The sequence below is a fragment of the Scyliorhinus canicula genome, chromosome 5 (assembly GCF_902713615.1).
Source record: "Scyliorhinus canicula chromosome 5, sScyCan1.1, whole genome shotgun sequence".
Lineage (NCBI taxonomy): Eukaryota > Metazoa > Chordata > Chondrichthyes > Carcharhiniformes > Scyliorhinidae > Scyliorhinus > Scyliorhinus canicula.
In genome coordinates this window covers 21884583-21909894 of record NC_052150.1, presented here as the reverse complement: position 1 = coordinate 21909894, position 25312 = coordinate 21884583, and the positions used below count along the sequence as shown (strand labels likewise).

General features: G+C 41.5%; 1 protein-coding gene across 3 annotated transcripts; it reads left to right on the top strand.

The window, feature by feature from the left end:
- Positions 1-24282, top strand: LOC119965848 (interferon regulatory factor 4-like). Of its 3 annotated transcripts, XM_038796748.1 has the most exons (10): positions 1-162; positions 8141-8207; positions 12273-12475; positions 14673-14859; positions 15095-15180; positions 15285-15420; positions 17429-17536; positions 20037-20399; positions 21328-21443; positions 23658-24282. In XM_038796748.1, exons 3-10 carry the CDS (start codon positions 12275-12277, stop codon positions 23796-23798), a joined length of 1338 nt encoding a protein of 445 aa, XP_038652676.1. In that variant the 5' UTR covers positions 1-162; positions 8141-8207; positions 12273-12274; the 3' UTR covers positions 23799-24282. The 3 variants fall into 3 exon arrangements, with proteins under 3 accessions (XP_038652676.1, XP_038652677.1, XP_038652675.1); XM_038796749.1 differs by lacking the exons at positions 1-162; positions 8141-8207 and adding an exon at positions 11696-11807 and having other exon boundaries at positions 14673-14857; positions 15092-15176; positions 15282-15420; XM_038796747.1 differs by lacking the exons at positions 1-162; positions 8141-8207 and adding an exon at positions 11696-11807.
- Positions 24283-25312: the final 1030 nt, after the last annotated feature.

Here is a 25312-nt window from a genome sequence, read left to right as displayed (position 1 = left end):
TCAGACCATACTGTTCCTTTTATTGTATCAGCTGCTGACAGAATCTACAGCTGCTCTGGGTGAAGGCATAAAATCTATAAAAGCTGTAAAGGCCTGCTTTACTTGTCAAAATGGAGATTGGATTACAGTCACAGACACTTTTTGTGTGATTGCATTGCACAAGTAAGTTCTTAACTTATTTGTTTTTGTACCTACTCGTGTTACAAATTAATATTGTTGCACCAGAAAATAGTGAAATTCTCAAAACAAAGATAGGTGAGCTCTTTAGAATCTGTCTTATGGGTTGCTGCACACTACGATATATCTTTGGCAGGACCACAGAACTTCTTTCAGCAGTTGTGTGACTGAACTATCAATGTAAATTTGCTAAAACTTCAGCAGAGTGTTTCAATTCTGTCACAACCTACCGATACTGCTTCTGAAAATTGATATCTCATAAATGTGGCTTTCTGAAATCTCACTTCTAACCATGAGCAAGGACTAAATACAAATTGGATATATCTGCTTTTGGTATGCAATTTTCACTTTTCACATTTTTCACTCGACTACAATATGACATTATGAAAATGTTTTTTGACTTTAAAAACAACATTAATTAAACACCAGAAAAGCTTAGTAAAAGGTTACTGAGTATAAATAATAGCATTTGGTGGGTGAGTTTTGTGTGCATATTTGTGTAACAAATGCACGCACATAAATTTGCTCAGAATGTGGTCGGGGGCATGCACCATCTTTTGGCACAAATATTTTGTACCAACTTAAGTTAAATATAGAAGGTGGGTTCTAATGTGAACAACACCCTTTTGCTCACTGGGTTTGAATTGCACAGTAAATTGTTATTTGGCTGAGGGTTGCCAATTGTTCTCTTAACTACAGTCATAATTATGTTCCTGTACGGTCAACGTGAGCAAAGCTACAGCAATGTGATTAAAAATCATAAAGCACAGAAGGGGGCCATTGAGCTCATCACATCTGTACCAGCTCTATGAAAGAGCAATTCAATGAGTCCCACTCCCCTGCTCGTTCCCCACAGCCATACATTTTTCCTTTTCAACTATATATCCAATTCCTCCTTGAAAGCTATTGATTCTGCATCCATCATCCTCAAAATTGGGGGCAGCACGGTAGCATGGTGGTTAGCATAAATGCTTCACAGCTCCAGGGTCCCAGGTTCAATTCCCGGCTGGGTCACTATCTGTGCGGAGTCTGCACGTCCTCCCTGTGTGTGCGTGGGTTTCCTCCGGGTGCTCAGGTTTCCTCCCACAGTCCAAAGATGTGCGGGTTAGGTGGATTGGCCATGCTAAATTGCCCTTAGTGTCCAAAAAAATAAGGTTAATTGGGGGGGTTGTTGTTGGGTTACTGGTATAGGGTGGATACGTTGGCTTGAGTAGGGTGATCATTGCTCGGCACAACATCGACGGCCGAAGGGCCTGTTCTGTGCTGTACTGTTCTAATAATTCTAAAAAAAATCACAGCATTTGATGTTAACAGGATCCAAGCTGGTTGATGAGGTAGAAAGAGCTCTTCTTTTTAGAGCGAGTTTACTGACTTTGTTCAGTCTCACAGCTCTCCTCACACATATCCAGTGTCCCAATTGTACCCTATTTATATGTGCTCAATGTACTTAATTAAACACAGCACTTCACATTGTGTCCGAACAATATAATTGACATACCATTAACAATCAAGATCCTAACAGCAGGCTTCATAAAAGTAAACAAAAATCATCATCTCCTATCTGGTTCTTTTAATTTGACAATGATTTAAAAAAACAATCTAATACTCAAAAAGAAGGAGAAGCTTATGAACGCACTGGTGAGCATTCTTTATATTGTCCATTTTCTTTTCACACCAAATTCTTCCACTCCTGTCCTGCAGGCCTTGATTCCTGCTGAGTCAGAGCAGTAGGAGTTCTCTACATCACGCCTACATGGTCTTTTCTCACGTGCGAACTTAATGCTTATCGGACGATTGTTTGATTGTGGGGAAACTACATCATAGTTAATCTCCATCCGCATCTGTTCAACAAAAGGTTCACTTTCTAGCAACAATTACTGAATAATTATGTAGAGAGGAAACCCAACTCAGTTTCCAGCATTTAATTTGATTTTGGTCTCCCTACTGTGTTACTGGCTGAGATCAACTAACTCATCAAAGATCAGGACCAAACTTGCAACTTGGAAGTAAATGCACTTTTCACCTGAAGCAGCAGGGTAACACTAGAATTCCTTTCTAAATATGACATCCTACCCTCAGCTTATGTTATAAGTTTTGGTGTTACACAGAAGAACACTATGGTATGGTATGGTAGCAAATTAGCGAAGTGACTTGCAGATTCTGCCACTAAGATTTTTGTTATTAACTGCAGGTACAAATTTGACATAAACTGATGTTCTATGACTATGGTGTTGCATCTTGCTTATATGAAAACAAGGGCAATGCTTAGACAACTAAAAGATGTGAGGTCTAATTTTAAAAATGTACCTTTCTCCTATGACTATTCTCAGGGTTATTTTAATGAATACTTTAAAATAGTGAAAAGAAGTATGGCTACAGCACAGGCACAGTCACAGTTGATCTGTCCCATCGTGCCACCATTGTTAATATGATAGAAGCATAGCTGCTAATATTTGCTGCTTGTATAGCAGAACCCTGTGGAGCTGGATTAAAAGCTGTGAAAAGTTCACTTGTGATGATTCAGCCCCAAACTTCCACCTCTCATAGTATCATAGAATTTACAGTGTAGGAGGCCATTTGGCCCATTGAGTCTGCACCGGCTCTTGGAAAGAGCACCCTCCTTAAGCCCACAACTCCACCCTATCCCAATAACCCAGCAACCCCATCTAGCATAAGGGCAATTTAGTATGGCCAATCCACCTAACCTGCACATCTTTGGACTGTGGGAGGAAATGGGAGCACCCGGAGGAAACCCACGGAGACACAGGGAGAATGTGCAGACTCCGCACAGACAGTGACCCAAGCGGGAATAGAATCTGGGACCCTGGCGCTGTGAAACCATAGTGCTAATCACTATGCTACCGTGCTGTTCTCTGTAAGGAAGCTTTCTATGAAAGCACTTACAAATGGTGCAACACGCTGATACAATGGTTAGCATTGCTGCCTCACGACGCCAGGAATCTCAGCCTTGGTGTGGAGTTTGCACGCTCACCCCGTGTTTGCGGGGGTTTCCTCGGGTGCTCTGGTTCCTCCCAAAGTCCAAAGGTTAGGTGGATTGCCCATGCAAAATTGCCCCTTAGTGTCCAAAGATGTGTAAGGTTAGGTCAGGTTACAGGGATAGGGCGGGGGTTTGGGATAGATAGGGTGCTCTTTCAGAAGGTCGGTGCAGACTCGATGGCCACTTATTCTGCACTGTAGGGATTCTATGAAAAGATAACCTGGAACTGTGCGGCATGGTCTTTTAGTGAATCGACTCAATGTGATGCTGCAGCTGTGTGTCTAAAAATATCACAGTACAAGCCTGAAGAGCACGTCTTATGGCATTGCTGCATCTGAGGCAGAGGTTTTGGGATGCAATCCCACTCCAGATGACCTAGGAAGCTGCCTTCCTAACGCAGACTGGAAGGTTGTGTATCAATCTGCAAACCCTGCCAACACACACTACTGGCATGAGCAAGAAATGTTCCTAGTCAGCCATGTGATGGAAGGAAAGTTGGAGCCTCGACAATCACGATCCATAGCTTCAGGGTACCACATACATGAAAAATGTTCAAGATGCCACAACATGGACTGCCTGAGTGATTTTTAACTTACCACCACAAGATTGAAGATGCCTGAACATTTGTGTAGTTATTTGGAAGGCACATTAAACCACAGAGGAGCTGCACGCTTGTTAATCACCAACTTTGCAATGTAACACAGCATAAGTAAGAATGTATAAGACATTTGACAGGATACATATTAGTTATATATCACACAGATTACAAGAGGTCATTCAGCCCATGACACCTGCATCAGTGCTGATTCATCAATGCAATCTATCTATAGTTTCTATGCAGGAGTCTGATCTAGTCTATATTCTATGGCAACTGTCCCAGTCTTTGGTGTTACACGCACTGGTGCATATTTATGAGTGATCAGGTTATTTTCTGAGTGATGGTTATTTTCAGGTTAATTAGCTTTTTATAAGTTTTCAGTTTTATAAAACATCAGTCTCACCCATGAAATGAATAGAAAGATGAAACAGACTTTGAAAAAAGGTTGACGTTTATGACATTTATATTAATATTTTTGGAATTACAGTTATGGTGATATTTGCGATGATGTTCAAATGAGTAGAACATAGCAAAAGTTTTATCAAATACTATGGGGAATTTAAAGACATAACTTTTTTCTTAAACTATTTATGCAATCTAACTTTCCAAGTTCAATATCAAAGTATAATACTCAATTTTTTTTAACCAAATTCAATGTCTGCTGCAGAATGAAAGACAGAAAATAATGGTTTGAGGCCTTATGTGATTGAAGTGCATGGTTCAGAGAGGGAATAATATTCAGATTTGATCAATTTTATTTTAAGTTGTAGTTTTAAACAAAACAAAGAGAACAATTTTGTTAATCTCAACTCATGGCAATGTTATCCTAATTGGAAATTTGGAAAATGTTAGGACAGAGATTCATCAGTTTGAAACATAATCCCAGTCATTTCAATTCAGTTGCATTTCTTTATCCCATTTATATATGAGATAATTAGCTCTGTGTTGGCGAAAAGGAAATACGAACCATACCATGGACTTCCCCATAACACCACTGAATGGTTAACACTCTTGCTGCACATACACCATTTCCCGGGTAATCCTGAGTCCAGGAAGATGGAGCCACGCTCCCTCTGCTGTTGATGGATGAGGCTAGCTCCCGGGTTTCTATTGGATACGGAGATGGGTGGTTGCTCTTGGCGAGGAGGCCTCAGTTACGGTTTTCCCATCTGGAGAGATGGTCATTCTCAGGGGGTAACTGGCCTGCCAACCCTGAGGAGGACTTCTCAGTTTTTCACGATTGGCACAAGTTGGCCTGAAGTCAGACCAATGTGGTTTCCGTATCCGCCACCCAAATCTCCCAGGACCTAGACCTGCTTGATTTTCCATTCAGTTTGAGGCTGGACCCCTTCTTGTGGTCTCATGTTCTGCTATTGAGCATTGTTTACATCCAGAGATGACACTCTTCGCCCTCTCTGATTCACATGCTGAACACAACTTACATCAAATATACATGAATGGAACTCATTAAGAGCAGAGTTTCATCAACTTAAAAGACAATTCCAGTCGTGTCAATTTGATTGCATTTCTTTGTTCCGTGAACACGAGAGAGGAGTTTGCTTAACTTTGATCCTATAATAATTTTCCTTCCTCGTGCTCTTATCTGGTTTCTTCATAAAGTTGCCTGTGCCTTTCACCAAACTATTTTAACCATGTGGAATAATCTTCACCTCTTGTCAGCTGGTTATTCATTCTGCTACTTGTCCCTTGAGTCTGCTCATTCTGACTTTAGTACCATCCCTCTGGTACCTTCTCAATAGTCTTTTCAACATCGCTTTATATTATACCCACGTCATTCCCCTCTTCTACACTTCCTGTCACCTTTTCAATATGAGATGGATCCAGCATGACCTTCACTTTTGAAATCCATTTTGACTGCTCTACTATATTTTCGGATGAAGAAGTTTCTCCCGAATTTTTTGGGGGGGATTACAAACGACTATCATATGTCTCCTAGTGTTGAACTGTTCACAGTTCGAAGCAATTGGCCAATCAATCACCTTCATAATTTAAAAAAAACTCTATTGACTGGCTCTTCAGCCTTCTCACTTGAATAAAAGAGAGTTTAATTATGTTTAATCTTTTCTGATAGTTATAACCTCTCAATTCTGCCATTTTAGGTAATTTGGATATTCTGGATTCTCACTCTGTGTACCCGAACAGGCGCTGGAATGTGGCGACTCGGAGCTTTTCGCGGTAACTTCATTGCAGTGTTAACTTAAGCCTACTTGTGACACTAATAAAAATTATTATTTTTTATTATTCCTTGAAACTCTTGTGTGCATCTTGTCCATTGCCTCTCTATCCCATTTTGTAATATGGAGACCAGAGCTGTACACTGAAGTCTAAGTGTGATTGAGCAGAAGTCCTGCATTAATTTAAGATGAAACGAAAGAGAAAATGCTGGAAAATCTCAGCAAGTCTGGCAGCATCTGTAGGGAGAGAAAAGAGCTAACGTTTCGAGTCTGATGACTCTTTGTCAAAGCTTTGACAAAGAGAAATTCAGCTGAGGAAGGAGCAGTGCTCCGAAAGCTAGTGTTTGAAACAAACCTGTTGGACTTTAACCTGGTGTTGTAAGACTTGTTACTGTGCTCACCCCAGTCCAACGCCGGCATCTCCACATCTTTGACAAAGAGTCTTTGGACTCAAAATGTTAGCTCTTTTCTCTCCCTACAGATGCTGCCAGACTTGCTGAGATTTTCCAGCATTTTCTCTTTCGTTTCAGATTCCAGCATCCGCAGTAATTTGCTTTTATCCATTAATTTAAGATACATTCTTTCTTTTCTGCTATTGGAAATGAATCCCACTGCTTTCTTTGCATTGTTATAGTCCTATTGACTCGGGATACTACTAACGAATATGCCCCTCCCCCTCCAACACTGCCTTTTTATACTATTTAGAATCTTATTTCCATAGTTTATGATCCCCTTATTCCTACTCTCAAAATCTATCATTTCACGCTTACCAATATCAAAACTAACTTATCATTTACACACCTGTTCTGCAAGTTTGTTAACATGTGCTTTGTCACAGCTCTCCTCACGATTAACTCTACCCCCTAATTTAGTGGCATTTGCAAATTATACTTCAGATTTCAAGTCCTAATAGTTTGTGTAAGTCATGAACAGTGGTTGTCCCGAAGAGGATTCTCTGTTGCCATCACTTTCGCCTTCTCTGAGCAACTACATTTAACCTCTTCTCTGTCTTGTTTGTTGTCAGCTTGTTATTCATTCTGTTACTTGTCCCTTGATTCTACACATTCTGACATTAGTCAAGGGTGTGCCATGTGGTACCTTCTCAATGGTCTTTTCAACATCGGTTTATATTGTACCCAGGACCCTCTTCTACACTTCCTGTCACCTTCTCAGAGAATTCAATGAAATGGATTCAGCATGACCTTCACTTTTGAAATCCATTTTGACTACTCCCATGTATTTTCGGTTTCTGGGTGTTTTTTTGTGTGTTCATTTCCATCATTGAGTAAACGTTTCATTATCTTTCTGACCACCGATAGTAGAGCTAACCAATCTGGAGTACTGCTTCGTGATGTGTCTCCCTCGTTAAATATAAGAATAACATTAGCAGCCCTCCAGTTCTCTGGCGTTTTCTCATGATTTTTGAAAAAAGAAACATTTGCAACAGTGCCTCCACTATTTCTTCCTTGGTTTTGCTTGCGTCTGTCAGTTAGTTTATTCACCAATGCATGGATGTGGCACAGACTCCCGAATACATGTGTTCGTGAACTCACAGGGCACATGCATGTGTTGGCGAGTACATAAATGTGATGGTTGTAGGACTCCCAGGTAAATGCACTGGACTTCTGAGAACGACAGGGTTAAATCCGATAGGTGCACGCTTGGAGAGGAAGAAAAATGCGCTGGCATGTTATGAGAACGGTGATTAACTGGCTTGACAGTAAATTCAGAAAAAGGCGATGAGCAATGTTTAAGAAATTACCCATTAAGCTGGGACATGTGTAACCTTTTAAAATATGAATGTTTTTTAGACGGGCAGGAAATGCAGTCACAGACACCCCGCATAATAAGTATTGCCCGATTCGAGCGAATTCCTCTACCAATAGATATTAGTTAAGTCCTTACTCATTCCTGACTTAATTAGTACTTGGTTGCCCATTTCAGTTAGAAGCAATTCTATTGACAAGTCAGACGGTGTGTTGTTGACTGGCCAGACTCACGACATTTAACACAGCACTGCTGCTTGTGGTAAGTGGAAAGCATTTACCTTCCTTTCTGTTCTAACAGTAATAGGGTACTTACTAAAACAAAATATCAATCGATTACAAAAGTAATCCTAATCACTTATGCTTAAAACGCTTCAATTTCCATGTATGTTTTTGCTTTGTGCAGGAATTCAGGCGTGAGGTTCAGCCCGTGATGAAAGGCGAAAGATCACAAGGAACAGGGATATAATCAGGTCAGTATGAAACATTGCCCCCTCGTCTGAATCATCTATTTTTCCCTGATACGGTTAAACCGAGGGAAAAGATATGTACATGTGGAAATTCGAGAGCAGTTGCTCTTGCAAAATTGAATATGCACCCACGTACGCACATAGAGGCGACAATGTGGAGCATTGCAAAGTTAATTCCACAGTGTAGTTTGAAATATCCAGAAGAAAGTGACCAGCTGGTCAACCGCGCAAGGATAAGTCAATAATCCTGTCGCGCGAAAACTCCAAGCAGCGTTGGCGGTTTTGCAGAGGGCACAGGGATACAATAACAAAAAGCAAGGCTGGAAACAAAAACCTTGCTGCTTTAAATATGACACCCGTGTTATTTTGACAAAACAATGCCAGGTGCGTTTATTTGTACAGTTCTTTGTTTTCCTGTTTTTCTCTGTACTTTTTCGTGATGTCATTTCGGGAATCAGCATTGTAAAGGCGGGCGCCCAAACGCTTGATCTTATTCTTAGTAGCGGTGGAAAATCAAACCGCAGGTGTTTTGCAGGTTATTCTGCTTTAGTCCTTCGCTTGATGTTCTTTTCAGGAACGTCCTAATACAGTGCAACATTCCTCTTTTTGCGCTGTTATCCTGGTTGTAATTTTAATTATTGAGTGCAATAGTTGGATAACTCACAGCCCTTCCAATGGCGTTCAAACAGACTTGATGTGTAGTGAAAATTGCACTTTTTCTCACAACCTACCGTTACGGAAACTGTCCTGAGAACAGAGGGTATAAAGATATTAAATGACTGTATTTTACAATGTTTTTTTAATAGAAATATGTCTAAAAGGCTGTGGGGCTGATAATGATTATTTAAGCTTGCTAGCAGCCCGCCTTATTTTGCAGTTCCTCGCTCGCTATCTCCTCAAGCATCTTATCTTAATCGATACCCAGAAACTATCAGCGCTGAATTCTCTGGTTCCAATTAGTTCCACACAATGGAACAGGCAGAAAGTGAGTGCGTTTTCAGAAACTCCCACTCTAACCACTTTTGATAATGAGCAAATCTTGTTATGTAACCCGGTCATCATCTGAAGGCAGCTCTAGTAACTTCTTCAGAAAAGTTGGACTTTTCGAGAGCAGTAGAGTTGATCAGTGGGATTTTGTTGCGCGGCATCCGATTAGATCCATCTATCTCAGATACAAACAGGGAGCTCACTTGAAGCCTGTCATATATCAAGAGCACCAATTAAGGAAGGTGTGCTTGTTTGGAACACTTTGTCCGATTTCTAATAGAATGAATGGTGCTGGGTCTAAACTGAAGAAGGTTTTCAGAATGCAAACGCTTCATCCCGCTTTACTTAGCCAATAAGATACCTAAAAACGCCACGGTTTATGTGGTTATTTGAAAACAATCTCCATAAAATGCTTCATTTCCCTGCATTACCCTCATCCCCTACCCTCGATTGTTGCATATATTCGAAGAATGGATATTATGCGCGGAGCCACCTTCCCTCCTCCCATTTAATAAAACAATGCCTCCCAACTTGAAACGAGTTTAGCAAATTCTGTCAGTACAATGTGGACCAAATTTCCTCCCCAAAATCCCGGACCCATCTCTCGAAAGGGGAGTAATAATAATCATCATAATCTTTATTATTGCCACAAGTAGGCTTACATTAACACTGCAATGAAGTTACTGTGAAAAGCCCCAAGTGAATTAGAATGTCACACCAATCACTCTGCCACCCAGGTCTTCCCCTAATGAATCTGCATGTTATAGCTGTGCCTATGGTTAAGACATCCAGATAATTATTGCGGAAGAAATAAGGAAATAAGGCACTGACAGAGGAAAGGGCACGGGAATTCTGGAATTGTGTGCCTTTTCTCTCTCTGCCCCCCCCCCCCCCCCCCCCCCCCCCCCCCCGCCTCCCAGAGAGCAATAATGAAGTGAGAACGACTGGAAAACAACCTTCTTCGAATTGAAGCGGCCACTCTTTGACTCGAGTGAAATGACACAGGCAGAACAAATATGCCAAATAGTCCAGTGTTTGGAATTTCTAACCGCACGAAAATTATTCCGTGCGATCAATCGGGAAACAAATATATCAATGATCTCAATGTCATTAATTATGCGAAATTAAATGAAAATCTAGGCTTGACTGTTCCCTTCCAGGGAAAGGGATGGAATTCCAATCATCAGTCCGGTCACTCCAGAAGGGTGAAGGGATTTTTAAAAAGTTCATACATGGGCTCTCGAAGTCCCCAGGAGGTGGCGGTACTGAATTAATTCTTGATCCAAACCCAGGAAATGGCAGCACCACGCTTACTTGTCAATACAGATGTGTCTGCAAAAGTAATAATGCAAGCCATGTATTGACTTTTAAAATATGCGTTGCTGTGTCAGAAAAGCACGCAGTTGGGGAGCTGCAGACTTGTTCAACGGCATCTATCTCCTGCAAATGGCATTTTGTGTTGATGCCCTGGAATTGTCTCCATTCCCCGCCTCTCCTGAAAACATATCCCTCTCACCGTTTTGTGACGACCCCCCATGTGGCCTGGACTATTTCGTCCAAGTGACAGTTATTCCTGGATCCATCCAGTGAGCATTGCCAGACGAGTTGGCTATGTCAAGTTGGCAACTTGATTCTTTAGAGCCAGGTCTCCCTCGGGTGGCGAAGCAGCGAGACGAGAATTGGAATCACGTCTGATTTTCCCCCTCCCAGAGGTTGCTGGGGCAAATTGCAGGGGCCAGTATTGCCACTTGGCTAGCCAACCCCAGTCTGGGAGATGTTCCTGGTCTGTCCAATCGAGTTAATCCGGTGTTTAAACAAGCGATACCAATATTGTCACAACACTTCAAACTAATCTATGCTTAAGAGCTACCTAACATTGAGGTAGGAAGATGATTGCAATGGTAGGATAATTCACTCTGGAACGGGGGGATCTTGGAATATCTCAACTGGGGGAAATCAGCAGTTTAACACTATAATCGCGTTTAATAACTGCTGGTTGCCCCAGTTGAGATTTTCCAAAATGCACCCCCCCCCCCCCCCCCCCGCCACTAGTGAATTATCTGTTCTGACATTCGCTACCAGATTACTTTAGTCCCTTTAATATTATTTATATTCGATTTCCTTCTGAAGGTCACACTGGACATATTATGTATAAGGTGGTACGCTGCCCAATTCTGATTTGAGGGCTGTGCCGCTGCGGTTAGTATTCCAGAGAATCGCTGCCTTGTGATGGCCCTGTGCGGACTTTCCAAAATTCAGATTAATTTACCATCTATCGGCTGCTCTGATCTGTGATTTTTAAAGAAAAACAAAAAAAAAACCGCCGATCTGTCAAATTCATCTGACAAACAAACACGTTAGGAATGTTTCGTAGTTTGAAATGGAGCAATTTTGTGTGCCGGCGGGGATTTTTTGTTTTAACCCTCCCAGACAGTGACATAAAAACACTTGGGTCAGCGACGTGATTGACAAACACGCAGCTCCGCCTCCTGGATGTACATATACATATATATGTGAGATAGTTCCTTGTCAGATCCTGTACCGTGTGGATCTGCTACATCGTAACCAGTCAAACAAAGTCAAACCAAAAAAGTGAAGTTAGTTGCCGAGCACCGGGTAAGAAGGCGAAAGAGTTGGGTCAGGACTCCTCAACCGAGGCGGCCACTTTTGCATTGAGGAGTTCGCTTGCTTATTTTTGGGGGGGGTTTTAGCATTTTAAATATTGACTGGAGTGGCGACTGTGGTTCTGCAACAGGAGCCTACCGGCTTTTAAACAAGAGAGAGAAAATCTGGGCTTGGGAGAGGAGGGCAGAGGGCTTTGTGGGTGTGTGAGTATGATGACTTTCCATTTTAATAGCGTTTCAAAATGTATCCTATCCATTGGACATTGGATCAGCTAGCCCAATGCTCGCTGAGTGCCAAATGGTGCTGGGGGGGGGGGGGGGGGTTAATCCTTTGCACACATTCCTGCAGAGATTGCTAGGATTATTATTGAGCTGTAGTCTTTTTTGTTTGATTGCATGCACCTTTTATATGCGGTTCTTTCTCTCTCTCTCTCTCCCTATAATGTGTGTTATGTAGAAATGAACATCGACTCAGACTGTAACATGGCCCCTGTTTCTTCTGGAAACGGTAAACTTCGCCAGTGGTTGATTGACCAGATTGACAGTGGGAAATATCCCGGCCTCATCTGGGAGAATGAAGACAAGTCCATTTTCCGCATTCCTTGGAAACACGCCGGCAAACAGGATTACAATCGAGAGGAAGACGCGGCACTTTTCAAGGTAACAATTTCTGTCGCTTGGTTTTGGCGTCTCCGGCGCTGCTTCTTTACTTCTGATTTTTTTTTTGTTGCTCTCTCTCTCTCATGGGGGGAAGGTGCTAATTTCCTCTTTTTTTCTGATTTTGTGTTGGTGCCTTTTCCGCTTTGAGTACAGTGTAGTTTGTGTAGATCAGCCTGGTCTTTCTCACTTTGCCAGGTCCCAGTCGCCGTGGGTTCGAGTGCGTCTCACCCGTGCCCGCTCTGTGTCTCTCCACATGTCCCCCCACCCCACCCCACACACACACACACACTCAGTATCCAGGGCCGCATGGTTGCTGCAGTTTCCCCCCGGCGCACTTAAAGTTGCTGAGCGCTGTTGTGTAGCCATGTGATCTGACACATCTCTTTCAAGTTCATCAGCAGAGTCCTGGGTGTGTGTGTGTGTATGTGAGAGAGAGAGAGATCATAGGCCACCTCCTCCTCTCTTCTCCTTCAGACAGATGAGGCAGTAAGCAGCCACTGCAAAGTGGTATTTCCAAGCTTTCCACCACAGTTGTAGGTGGCGATGCTGGAGATAGTGAGCCCTGCAAGCCAACACTCTTCTGTACACACGGGTTTGCTTTCTATTACCCGGTGACTTGCTCCAACGCAGAGCTTTACTTTCAGGGAAAGCAACAGCCTGTGGGCGTGAGTGAAGAACTGCGGTCTAAAGTTTACAATTTGCGGTAAATTTGGACAGCGACACCGATAAAAGCAAGCCCCCTTGAGCTTCAGGGAAATGCAACATTACCAAGAAAGAGGTTCGAGTACCTCTGAAAACATTGGCTGGTGGACAGAAAAAGTCAGTGGGGGTGACTCACTGCATTCACCAATTCGAGATATGATAATGAGTTAGTCCCACAGGTTTCTTGCAAACGGGGTGCTGGGAGAAAGCGTGTTTCTAATTAAGAAGCGACTCGGGGTTTTCGAACTTCCAGTAAAGTTATTCAGACTGCATGGGCACACAATGAGTATGATGCGTGTAAAATGCAAATTGTGTTTTTCAAGTTCTAAGACCCAGATGCTTTTTGTTGGAAAGTTTCTTTTCAGTAAGATGATCGTACATGATTTAGCTTGGATAGTACCTGACAGTCTGAAGGGCTTTAAACAATAGCTCATTGAGAATTAGAAAATGTAGTTTCCCAACGTGAAAATGTCCCAACGTTATTGGTGTGGTAGTACGGGGTAAATCCACTTTTCCACCACGATGATGCTACATATTTTGTGCTCAGATCTTGTCCCTTGAGTTTCCTTTGCAAGGTGGATGGATGCCTTGTGATTCAGTAGGCGGTGCCTATGATCTAGAAACTCTGGGATTAGGCAGTGCCTGTGATCTAGAAGCTCTGGGATCAAGTTCCACTCCAGGACTTAATGATCATAGGAGGAATGTCCATGACCTGATTCAACAGGTTGATAACCAACCTGCTATTGCTTCCCCACAAGCCCCCAAAGGGGGGAAAATATGTGTGAAGGTAACAAATATGTATCTTAACTATGTTAATTATAGTCAAGTTCCAGATAGATAAGCAAGCATTTAACACAGATGCACAGTGTGTCCTTAATTGCTAGTGCATAAATATTATGATTTTGGAGGAATGAAGGAGGAAGAGAATAAATGGAGAAAATACTTTCTGATGAAAATGTACATTACGTGGTAAAAACAAATGTTCTTAATCCATTCACTGTCTCAGTAGTTTGGGGTGTTGAAGTATTAGAACTATAAAGCCATAGAATCCCTGTGGTGCAGAAGGAGGCCATTCCGCCCATAGAGTCTGCACTTAGGCCCACTTCCGCTCCCCCCCCCCCCTCCCATCCCAATAACCCACCTAACCGACACATCCTTTGACACTAAGGGGCAATCAGTTGGCAAGCCACCTAACCTGCACATCTTTGGACTGTGGGAGGAAACTGGAGCCCCCAGGGGAAACCCCCACAGACACAGGGAGAATGTGCAAACTTCACACAGTCACCCAAGGTCAGAATTGAACTCGGGTCCCTGGCTCTGTGATACAGCAGCGCTGACCACTGTGCCACCCTATGCATTTCTTTGGCAATAAATTGTACAGTTTTCGTACAGGTTAATCATTTGTCTTACTGTTTTACACAGTATGGATGTTTATGAAATGGAGTAGATGTTAGTGATTTGCTAATCTCATTCTTAGCAAATAATTTCTCCCAAGGCTTGGGCACTTTTCAAAGGCAAATTTCGTGAGGGAATTGACAAACCAGATCCCCCAACATGGAAGACCAGACTAAGATGTGCCTTAAATAAGAGCAACGATTTTGAAGAATTGGTTGAACGTAGTCAACTTGACATCTCAGATCCATACAAAGTGTACAAAATTATACCAGAAGGAGCAAAAAAAGGTATTTAATCACACTAACTGACTGTCTCAAGTAGATGTGTTTTTATTTGGGGGGTTGGAGCTAGAACAGGGAGGGCAAAATGAATGAACAAACCTAAAACAAAACATCCTCCTGTCAGCCTCTTAATGCCTTAACTTTCAGGATTATGGGGAATTAAAGGAATTGATTTACTCATAATTTAATTCAAGTTTCTGTCCATTTATTCACATTGCCATTTTGTCTTTTTTCATTTAAGGATTCTCAAAGCAAGCGAACATGGAAGATCCTCAAATGCTAATCAACCACCATTCTTACCCTACATATCCTTCAATGCCCCCCCAGGTAGGTGAGATCCTGGAATTTAATTCATTTCAGATAGCAATTAATATTGTATCTCTTTGTGGAAAAAATGTGAAAAGCACTCAGTACTTTATTATCGCTTTCAGATACCCAACTATATAGTACAGCATGAACGTAGCTGGAGGGAATATGAACAACCACATCCAGAACTCTCGTATCAGTGCTCAACAGTGCCATTTCCTCCACGGAACCACCATTGGCAAGGACCTGGTTGTGAAAATGGTAAGGTTTCCCCCTAATTGCCTGCGTTATGCAATCCAATTAATTGCAGGGACATTAATTGTGTTAAGTTATTAATAGTAGCCATGATGCGGAGATGCTGGCTTTGGACTGGGGTGGGCACAGTAAGAAGTCTTACAACACCAGGTTAAAATCCAACAGGATTATTCGGAATTATGATCTTTCGGAGCGTAGCTCCTTCATCAGGTGACTCACCTGCTGAAGGAGCTACCCTCCGAAACCTCATGATTCCAAATAAACCTGTTGGACTTTAACCTAGTTTTGTAAGACTTCTTACTGAACCTATTAATATGCAAAGAAGTGCCTCTCCCCTCATGCTGGGATAGCTTATTATCAGTTATCAGTTCTAAATGCAGGAAGATATCATAACCTCACCCTGAGAATTACACCCTTACGCTAAGCTGCAAACATTTTCCCTCCTCCTTGCTGTTGTAACTTGTCTTCAGACCCTGCTCTTAGGTAGCTGTCCCAATATCTCTGTCCAGTGAATCCATTCAACTTGCTGCTCTCGTTTTTACTTTCAATGCGTGCAAGGTGGAGCAGAAGAGAGGGGAAGCAATTCACAGACTTGGCAGGGTCCTTTAACAAGTTATGCATTGATCTACTCATTGGCAAACTCAGTTATGTGTCAGCAGTGGCTCAGTCATCTTGAACTTTAGAAGGTTAGGGTGTCAAGTCTCACCCCAGAACCTAGAACAGGACTCACACCTGACTCTCCAGTGCTGCACTATTGAAGGTGTTGTCTTTTGAATGATACATTGAACTGAGTTCTTTTATGAACCATCAAACCTTTTATGTGGATGTCTGAGATCCCACAACACTATTCCAAGAACAGCAGTGGTACCGTCTCTGGTGCTCTGGCCAATATTAACCCCTCATTCAACATCACAGAAACAGCTTATCTGGTCATTACCATATGACTATTGTTGGAACTTGCTGTGCATGAAACTCTCTCTACCATTTCCTCTGACCACAACGGGCTTTGAAAGCACTTCATTGACACAAAAATGCTTTGTGACTCTTTGGTCAAGAACATCTTTCTTTTATTGCATTTCCAAATTAAACCATGCACGCATTCGGCGATAAAATATTCCCTCCAACAAAGCAAAATGTAGGCTTAATCCTACATTGATACATTGAACTGAGTTCTTTTATGAACCATCAAACCTTTTATGTTGATGTCTGAGATCCCACAACACTATTCCAAGAACAGCAGTGGTACCGTCTCTGGTGCTCTGGCCAATATTAACCCCTCATTCAACATCACAGAAACAGCTTATCTGGTCATTACCATATGACTGTTGTTGGAATTTGCTGTGCATGAAACTCTCTCTACCATTTCCTCTGACCACAACGGGCTTTGAAAGCACTTAATTGACACAAAAATGCTTTGTGACTCTTTGGTCAAGAACATCTTTCTTTTATTGCATTTCCAAATTAAACCATGCACGCGTTCGGCGATAAAATATTCCCTCCAACAAAGCAAAATGTAGGCTTAATCTTTATGTAGGAAATGTTGCTGTTGTTTCATTGGCATGTTAACAGAAGATATCAATAAACTTTTGTCCAGCAATTAAAGTGAATTATGCAAATCTATTGCATAATTATCTCCACAATCCACATATCCCTACAATGATGCAGATAGAATACAGTCCAAAGATGCGCACGTTAGGTGGATTGGCCATGCTAAAACTGGCCCTTAGTGTCCAGGGATGTGCAGGTTGGATGGGGTTATGGGGATGGGGCAGGAGAGTGGGCATGGGTAAGGTGCTCTTTCAGATGGTCGGTGCAGATTCAATGTGCCGAATGGCCTCCTTCTGCACTGTAGGAATTCTGTGATTCTATGTTGACCAAGATGGAAAAACACTTCTGCTAATATAAATCCTGCACTTACATTTCTATTTAGATTGATAATGCAATGCAATTAATTTTAATTGTAACAGTGCTCTAAAACCAGCAGATCATTAAAAATTTTCTGCATGCTCTGCAGGTTATCAGGTAACGGGATCATTTTACGCTTGTGCACCTACTGAATCTCAAGCACCTGGTATTTCAATCGAGCCGAGTATGAGGTCTGCTGAAGCACTGGCCCTTTCAGGTAAGTTTATGTATGGTGAATGCATGACAACAGTACTGAATCAATGTTTTTGTGACTCTCAACTTGACTGTTTAATGCTATCCTGGTTGGCTTACCATCTTCCACCCTCCATAAAATTGAGCTCCTCCAAAATTTCTGCTGCCCACGCCTGAACTCACACAAAATCCCGTTCACCCATCTTTACGCTCACTGATCTACGTTGACTCCTGGCCTGGCAATGACTCAATTAAGAGGTCTCATGGCACAGTGGTAACATCTCTACCTCTGGACCAGAAGCTCTGGTTTCAAGTTCAATGCCAGGACTTCTTGACCATGGAAAGAGTATTCATAAATTGATTCGAGGGGTCGATAATCAGTTCAGAAAATTTTCCAGTATTCCCCGAAGGGAAAAGAAGTGTGCGGATGAAGATATTGTTAAAACAAAGTGACTCATGTTTTCAAATCGCTCACCCTTCTCAATCTCTGTCATGTTCTCCGGCCTCAAGATCTCTGCTCTTCCTCAGCTCTGGTCTCTTGTACATTCCCCCCTTTCTGTTGCTCCATCATTGGCAGCCATGTCTTCAACTACATAGGCCCTAAACTCTGAAGTTCTCCCTCTAAATCTCTCCAGTTCTCTTTCTTAAAACAACCTCTTTGAACAACCTTTTTGCCACCTGCTCTAAAATTTCCCTATGTGACTTAATGTCAAATTTTGTTCGATTAAGCAAAATGCCTTAGGACATTTCACTGCATTAAAAAGAGCTGTATAAATTCAAATTGTTGTTGGTTAAAGCTTTCATTATTTTAAAGAATGGATCAAAGTCATTGGTAACTACCAATGTCATGAACATGGTTGTGAACAGATAAATCCATAATTTTGCCTATTATGTGTAGGCTACAAGAAATCTTCGCTATTTTTATTTGAATAGTTCTCAAGTTTTTATTTATCCAGATTTTGCAAAATGCATATTGAACCACTAACAAAAATTTATTTTGGTAAATTGAACAATGCAGTTACCTCCGGAAAAATTGTCAAGTCACATTGTATCGCAACAGTATAGAACGGCTTGAGGTTAGAGTAGATAGTATTTCAGTAATAGCAATGAATAAGGTAATCATATTAAAAGTGGCAAGTTAAATAAATCAATCTCAGTCTTTCGGTGCAATAGAAAATGTACAAGGCTTTTTTGGAAACAGCAGTAAGTTCCTGTTCTTCCATTTTTAGCTAAGAACAATTGTTACGGATTAACACAAGTCTGGCATTTCAAGTGTTTAAATTTATTTCTTAACATTTAACAGCTACCCTTTTATTAGAGGAGAAGTTGGACTGTGGATGTGTAAAAAGTGAGGAATAGTGTTTTAATCGCTAATGGATATATTTATATTTGCAATGTGTACAATTTTAAGTTTCTGCTACTGCAGCTAAGTTGCTAGAAACCAATACAGCAGCTGATTGAGCACCTTGAAAATGTAATTGTTATATTTTATTAGCCCGCTTCCTAGTTTTTTTTACTTGTTATGTTGGCACTGTGATTTCCCCTCTATTTGTGTCACCCATGATTAATTGCATTTGATTTTGCCCATTATCATTTTTTAAAATGTGGATCAGCACAGTCAAAAATCTGACAATAAAGCCACTGTCCTTATGTCCACTGTTAAATCTAGCCATGCGTCCAACCATACAGTGGATGGCAGACTCTTCAGTTGGGTGCAGAAAAAGGGACGAAAGCTTTCTAAATTGGACAAGTGTGGCCTCTGATCCTGCCTGGTATTACTAAGACTTCCTTCCAGCCATCTCCAATCCCTTGAAAGTCCCTCCCTTCCCCCAGCCCTGGCCATGAGATTGGCCTGAAGAACCAAATATAACATAGAAGATGAAGACGAAGGGAAGACTCATTTCGTTCGTGAACAAAGACAAGAAGATTAAAAAGTGAAAACGAAAATTGAATCAAAACACAAACGCCCAGAAAATGAAAAGATCGAGATGTTAAAAGAACCATCTGTTGAGAATAAACAACCCATTTTTTAAAAAAAAAAGTAAAGGAGGGAAAATAAGACCAAGGGAAGAAAGAAAATAAAACGGAACAAAATTGTGAAAAGGTGACAGGTGGAAGACAAAAGTGATGTCAGAACTTGCCAAATGTAACTTTGGATTCTTGAAAAAAAAATGGACCTCGGGAGTCTTTATACGGACTCCTTCAATTGTAACCTTATTCTTACCCCTGCTCATGCCCTTGATTGGCTATGCTGGTTTCAAAAGTCACCAGGATCTTCTGAATTTCAAAATGTGTGTTCTGCCTTTCGAATTCTGCAAAGCTACTTGCCATTGCCTGACCCCCAATGAAGCTGCATATTGTGAACTTATTGATTCAGTGAATCTGTGTGGACAATTACTTGGACCTGACATTGGAATATGTCCAAGCGCCTCGCAATTCCACTATTTTTTTATTTACTGAGAACTATGTCAATGACTTTGGGCTTGCTGATGTACTGAACACATCCATTTGATTTGCTTTTACAGACTGTCGGCTGCAAATTTTATTGTATTATCGAGAAACCCTGGTGAAAGAAGTGACAACAACAAGCCCCGAAGGTTGTAGGATAGCCCACGGCCAAGTTGATAAGCTATTTGCAGCTAGCAACATAGATCAGGTGCTGTTTCCCTATCCGGAAAACAGCGCACAACGCAAGGGTATTGACAAGCTGCTCAGTCACTTGGAGAAGGGAGTCCTGCTGTGGTTGGCGCCTGATGGCCTCTATGCCAAACGATTGTGCCAGAGCAGAATCTACTGGGAAGGACCTTTAGCACCATACAGTGACAGGCCAAACAAGCTGGAGAGAGACCAAGTCACAAAACTTTTTGACACGCAACAATTTTTAGCAGGTAACAGAGAGAATATGTATTTTCTACATTTATTTAAAAATCAGTCTATAAATCGAAATATTATTTGAAGTCACTTCCTATCTAGAAATGTTGCAAAACCTATGATGCATGGGGGGGGGGGGATTTTCCACACGACCCGTAACGTGTTTCCCGGTGGCGGGGTCTTCTATTCCTGCCGCTGTCAATGGGATTTCCCATTGAATCCATCCCGCGCCGCTGGGAAATCCGCGGCGGGAGTTCACCGTCAGCGGGGCTGGAATACCCCACTGGTGAGGAAGGCAGGAAAATTCCCCCCCAAGTCTTCCTTTAGAAGTTTGCACAGTCATTAATGCAATATTAAATTTTCAACATTTGCGACCATCTATGTGAATGTGCAGAGGAGCATAGAAAGACAAGATTTTGTTAATGGGGGTGGGGGGGAGTCGCATTTTAAATAATTATTTTTTAAAATATATATTTTGAGTACCCAATTCATTTTTCCAATTAAGGGGCAATTCAGCATGGCCAATCCACCTACACTGGACATCTTTGGGTTGTGGGGGCGAATCCCACGCAAACATGGGGAGAATGTGCAAACTCCACACGGACAGTGACCCAGAGCCGGGATCGAACCTGGGGCCTCAGCGCTGTGAGGCTGCAGTGCTACCCACTGCGCCACCGTGCTGTCCATAAATAGTTATTTAATATTATAGAACTATTTCAACATTAATCTGAATATGGTGGAACATGTTTAACTTGCAGTTTGAATATATCAATTAAAGATTACTTACGGGATGGATGGGTAATTAACGATCATCTTTAATTGTACCAAGTTGACTTAAGTAGATATTTTTGGCTTAGTGTTGGGCAGATCAGGCATTTCCTTGTGTATGTACTTAAAACCAATATTTATGATGAGCTGTAATAATAACGACTATTTTCCCCTCAGAACTTCAAAGCTATGCACACCATGGCCGCTCACTCATACCAAGGTTCCAAATTGTGTTCTGTTTTGGTGAAGAATTTCCCGATCCACAGCGATCAAGAAAACTTATCACAGCACATGTAAGTTCCCAATAAGAATTTAGTGTGAAATTAACAGGGTAGAAGTGAGGAAAACAACACGCATCAGGGCATTTTATGATGTGAATTGTGAAGTGATGAGCAGGGTACTGATGATTATACGTTTCAAGTGTGTGATTTATTCTCGAAATGGGGTTAGGTCTGGTACTTTTAGGCAATCACACAATCCTGAAAAGTTGCAAACATCCCCACTCATTTGTGTTTTTCTTTCACTTTTGCTGAACCACACTAGCCAGTTCCTCTTTACGCAGTTATCTCGAATAGAAGTTGTAAACAATCACTTCAAAGTGAATGTAATCAGTGTCTGCGTCTGGTGACTGCTCATAGCTGCTACGAGAGGAACTGCTGTGGTGATCAAAAAAAAGATGAAATGTCAAAGCCCCAAGTGTGGACAGAAGGCAATCAATGTTCATTCGAGCGTAAAATGGCAGGGAGCCTCTCATAGTGGTAGGAATGTGGCCCCCACCATTCTAAAAATTCAGGCCTATCTGATTATTAGCACAAAATGCAATTTGTATATTTCTGTAGATTTACTTCCAGAAAGTGTTAGTCATTTTGTGGGCAGCACGGTAGCATGGTGGTTAGCATAAATGCTTCACAGCTCCAGGGTCCCAGGTTCGATTCCCGGCTGGGTCACTGTCTGTGCGGAGTCTGCACGTCCTCCCCGTGTGTGTGTGGGTTTCCTCCGGGTGCTCCGGTTTCCTCCCACAGTCCAAAGATGTGCGGGTTAGGTTGATTGGCTATGCTGAATTGCCCTTAGTGTCCTAAAAAATAAGGTTAATGGGGGGGGTTGTTGGGTTACGTGGATAGGTTGACTTGAGTAGGGTGATCATTGCTCGGCACAACATTGAGGGTCGAAGGGCCTGTTCTGTGCTGTACTGTTCTATTCTATCTATCTATTACATGTATCTTTTGTGATCGGATGCATGAGAATCAAAAACTATCTTTTCACTCTTCGCAGCAAGACCATAAAATAGTTTTCAAAGAATAATGTATAATGTCAGACTAAATATCACATGGTGCTTATTTGAGTGATGATAATTTGTGCCCAATAAATAATTGAAGGAATGACACTGGTAATCAAAAAACAGCTTTGCCTCTGCAATTCATACTCGATGGTGAGATCACGTCATAATGTTTACATTTTACTCAAAATTAGATTAAGATACTTTTATTTTTCTGGCTCCTAAAAGGCCTCTCAGTAGTTAGGTAATGAAATGACCCCCCGTACATTGCAAAAGCCTGTCTTGAACATATATATTTTGAACAATTCCTCGAGTGTCTACCTTAGAATACACAGCCAGCCCAAAAGATTGGGCATCTAACCTATTCTGGTTGCATGTTTCTCATTCTCATCTATTGTTTCACTGGTATATATCCTTCTAAAGACATATGCCCGCCACCCTACTATTTTATCCCCCTTCTCCCCTTATATTTTGCAGGTTGCTCCTTGTTCACCGTAGGTACTGTTTTTAGCTAGCTACTGGGATGTACATGAGAGTTTGGGTAAAGCCTGTCCATTCAGCTTTCCTGCCCCGATTACTGGGGGAGATCCTTTGTCCTTGGGAATTTGTAGCTAGAACGCACAGTGTGAATTCCTCCCTTGTCTGAGGGAGGAATCACCCCTGTAATTGTGGTCAGGTATTGGTGTACAATCCTTGTAATGCCCATATATAAATTAACGTGGCACTTATGATCAATCAGGTGTGAAACATAAGTCTCTAAAAAAAGTCATAAGTCTCTGTTTGGACTTCACATTAACAATAAAGGGGCATTCAGCATTAGTGTCATTGAGCATGTCTTCTGACGCTTACCAAGATGACATTTGCCTCAAATTACCTCATGTCATGTCTCTTATGTCATCCCTATGTCTGACTTGTCAATGTTGTATCTACCACATGACAAGAGCAGTCGTCACCATCACCATCTCGTGGTGAAACAATTTTGACCTCTTTATTTCTTCCCCGAGCAGCTCTAGATTGAAGGGGAATACTCGAGGCTTCACTCCTTAAATCTTTCAAAACGTTCCTCTCTCTGATGTCCTAAACTTATTTGGGATTTGCATGTCAGCCGTGACGTTGTGAGAAGATTTTAATGATGTCCCAAAGTTTGGATTCAGAAACAGGCTAAGACAATATGTATGGTTTGGAACCACACTTGCAAGAAATATAAATGTGCCAATCATTTTGTTTTTAGATCGAACCTGTGTTTGCCAGGCAGTTTTATTACTTCACTCAACAGAACACCGGACACCTGCTTAGAGGGTTTGATATGCCTGATCATGCGAACAGTCCGGAGGATTATCACAGACCTATTCGACATTCAATCCAAGACTAGAATTTTGAAGACCAATCATTTTTATTGACAGATTGGACCAGCACTTTGTTCTGGAATCCCATTAAAGAAAATTATTTTATTTTCTGTCGAACTGCAGACAGTATGGACATATATGCAAAGCTACTGCTGAAGACAGCGCCACAGCGCTGCCCTGACGATGTCACACTGTGAATGGTAACACACTGTGACAAGATGACTCCATTGGCCGCCTTGCTGTTTAGGAATGAAAACCAATGAATTTGTCTGCTCTTTGGAGAACTTTTGGTTGTGTAATCCAATGCATTTTCTTTAATTTATTTTGAAGTCAGAGATTCTCAGGGAAGTTTTGATTTTAATTTTTTTTACATCACAGATGTAAAAGTGAATTCTGGGATATAATATCCTAAATAAGTTTTCCAAATAATTCTACATTGAATTTTCTAAGCTGTTAAACAGTTATTTTTTCTACTAAAAATAAAGGTTTTCATAATGTTTAAGAAGATAATTGAATAAGTGTTTTTCTCATGATTAGAAGTATACACAACGTATTACCTTCTTATTCATTTTAATGAGTGTGCAAATCTTTTGAACTTAATTAAGGGCAGGTTTGTCGAAATGCCAAAGGAAAACAAGGATTCCTCAAAATTCTACAAGTGACAATATGCAACAAAGTTGGTTCCACAATATTGCAACTGGTTAGGCAGTAATTCAAGTGAGCAGTTCTGAGGCTTCCTGTTTTGACCTTTTTTTAAGTCCCATGTTTACCAGCTGTCATTGAGTCACTGGGGCCATTCCAGGCATGAGGCACAGAATCTGTTTCTTCCTGGTACATGCTGATCTTTTGCAAAAGACCTTAGAATGTTGAACTGTTGCACTACCTTTTTAAGCTATATGTAATCCAAGTGGGCATAGTTGTGTCAAAGGCGCACTTTCATTTGCCGAAGTGCTTTGACCATAGAGCATCGTTTTTCTCTTCACAAACAGATAAGGGCAAAGAATGGGGCTTATATTAACTGAATAATCATGAAAAGAAAATGACAATGGCCAAGAAAGTCATTTGTTTTAATGTAGGTAAGTGCGAGTTCTTGCTCTTGATTCCATTAATTATCACAATTAATGTTTGATTGCAGTAGAAAAAAATAACCTCAAGCATTGAGTGAGAATTAATAGAGATTCAGCAGAAACTATTGCCCCCTTTTTTTTGGCAGCCTATTGTTGCAAACATTGCTGCTTCAGATGGCACTGAAATAAGGACTGAAATCAAACTTGTCAAAGGGGGACGATTGGCAATACAATAACAGCATTGGTGTCTGTCATCAGTTAAACGTGCGATATAATCCAGAGAAACCCTACAGTGCAGAAGGTGGCCATTTGGCCCATCAAGTCTGCACCGATGCTCTGAAAGAGCACCCCATCTACTCCCTATCCTGGTAATCTCACCTAACCTGCACATCTTTGGACACTAAGGGACAATTTATCACGGCCAATCCATCTAACCTGCACATCTTTGGACTGTGGGAGGAAACCTGAGCACC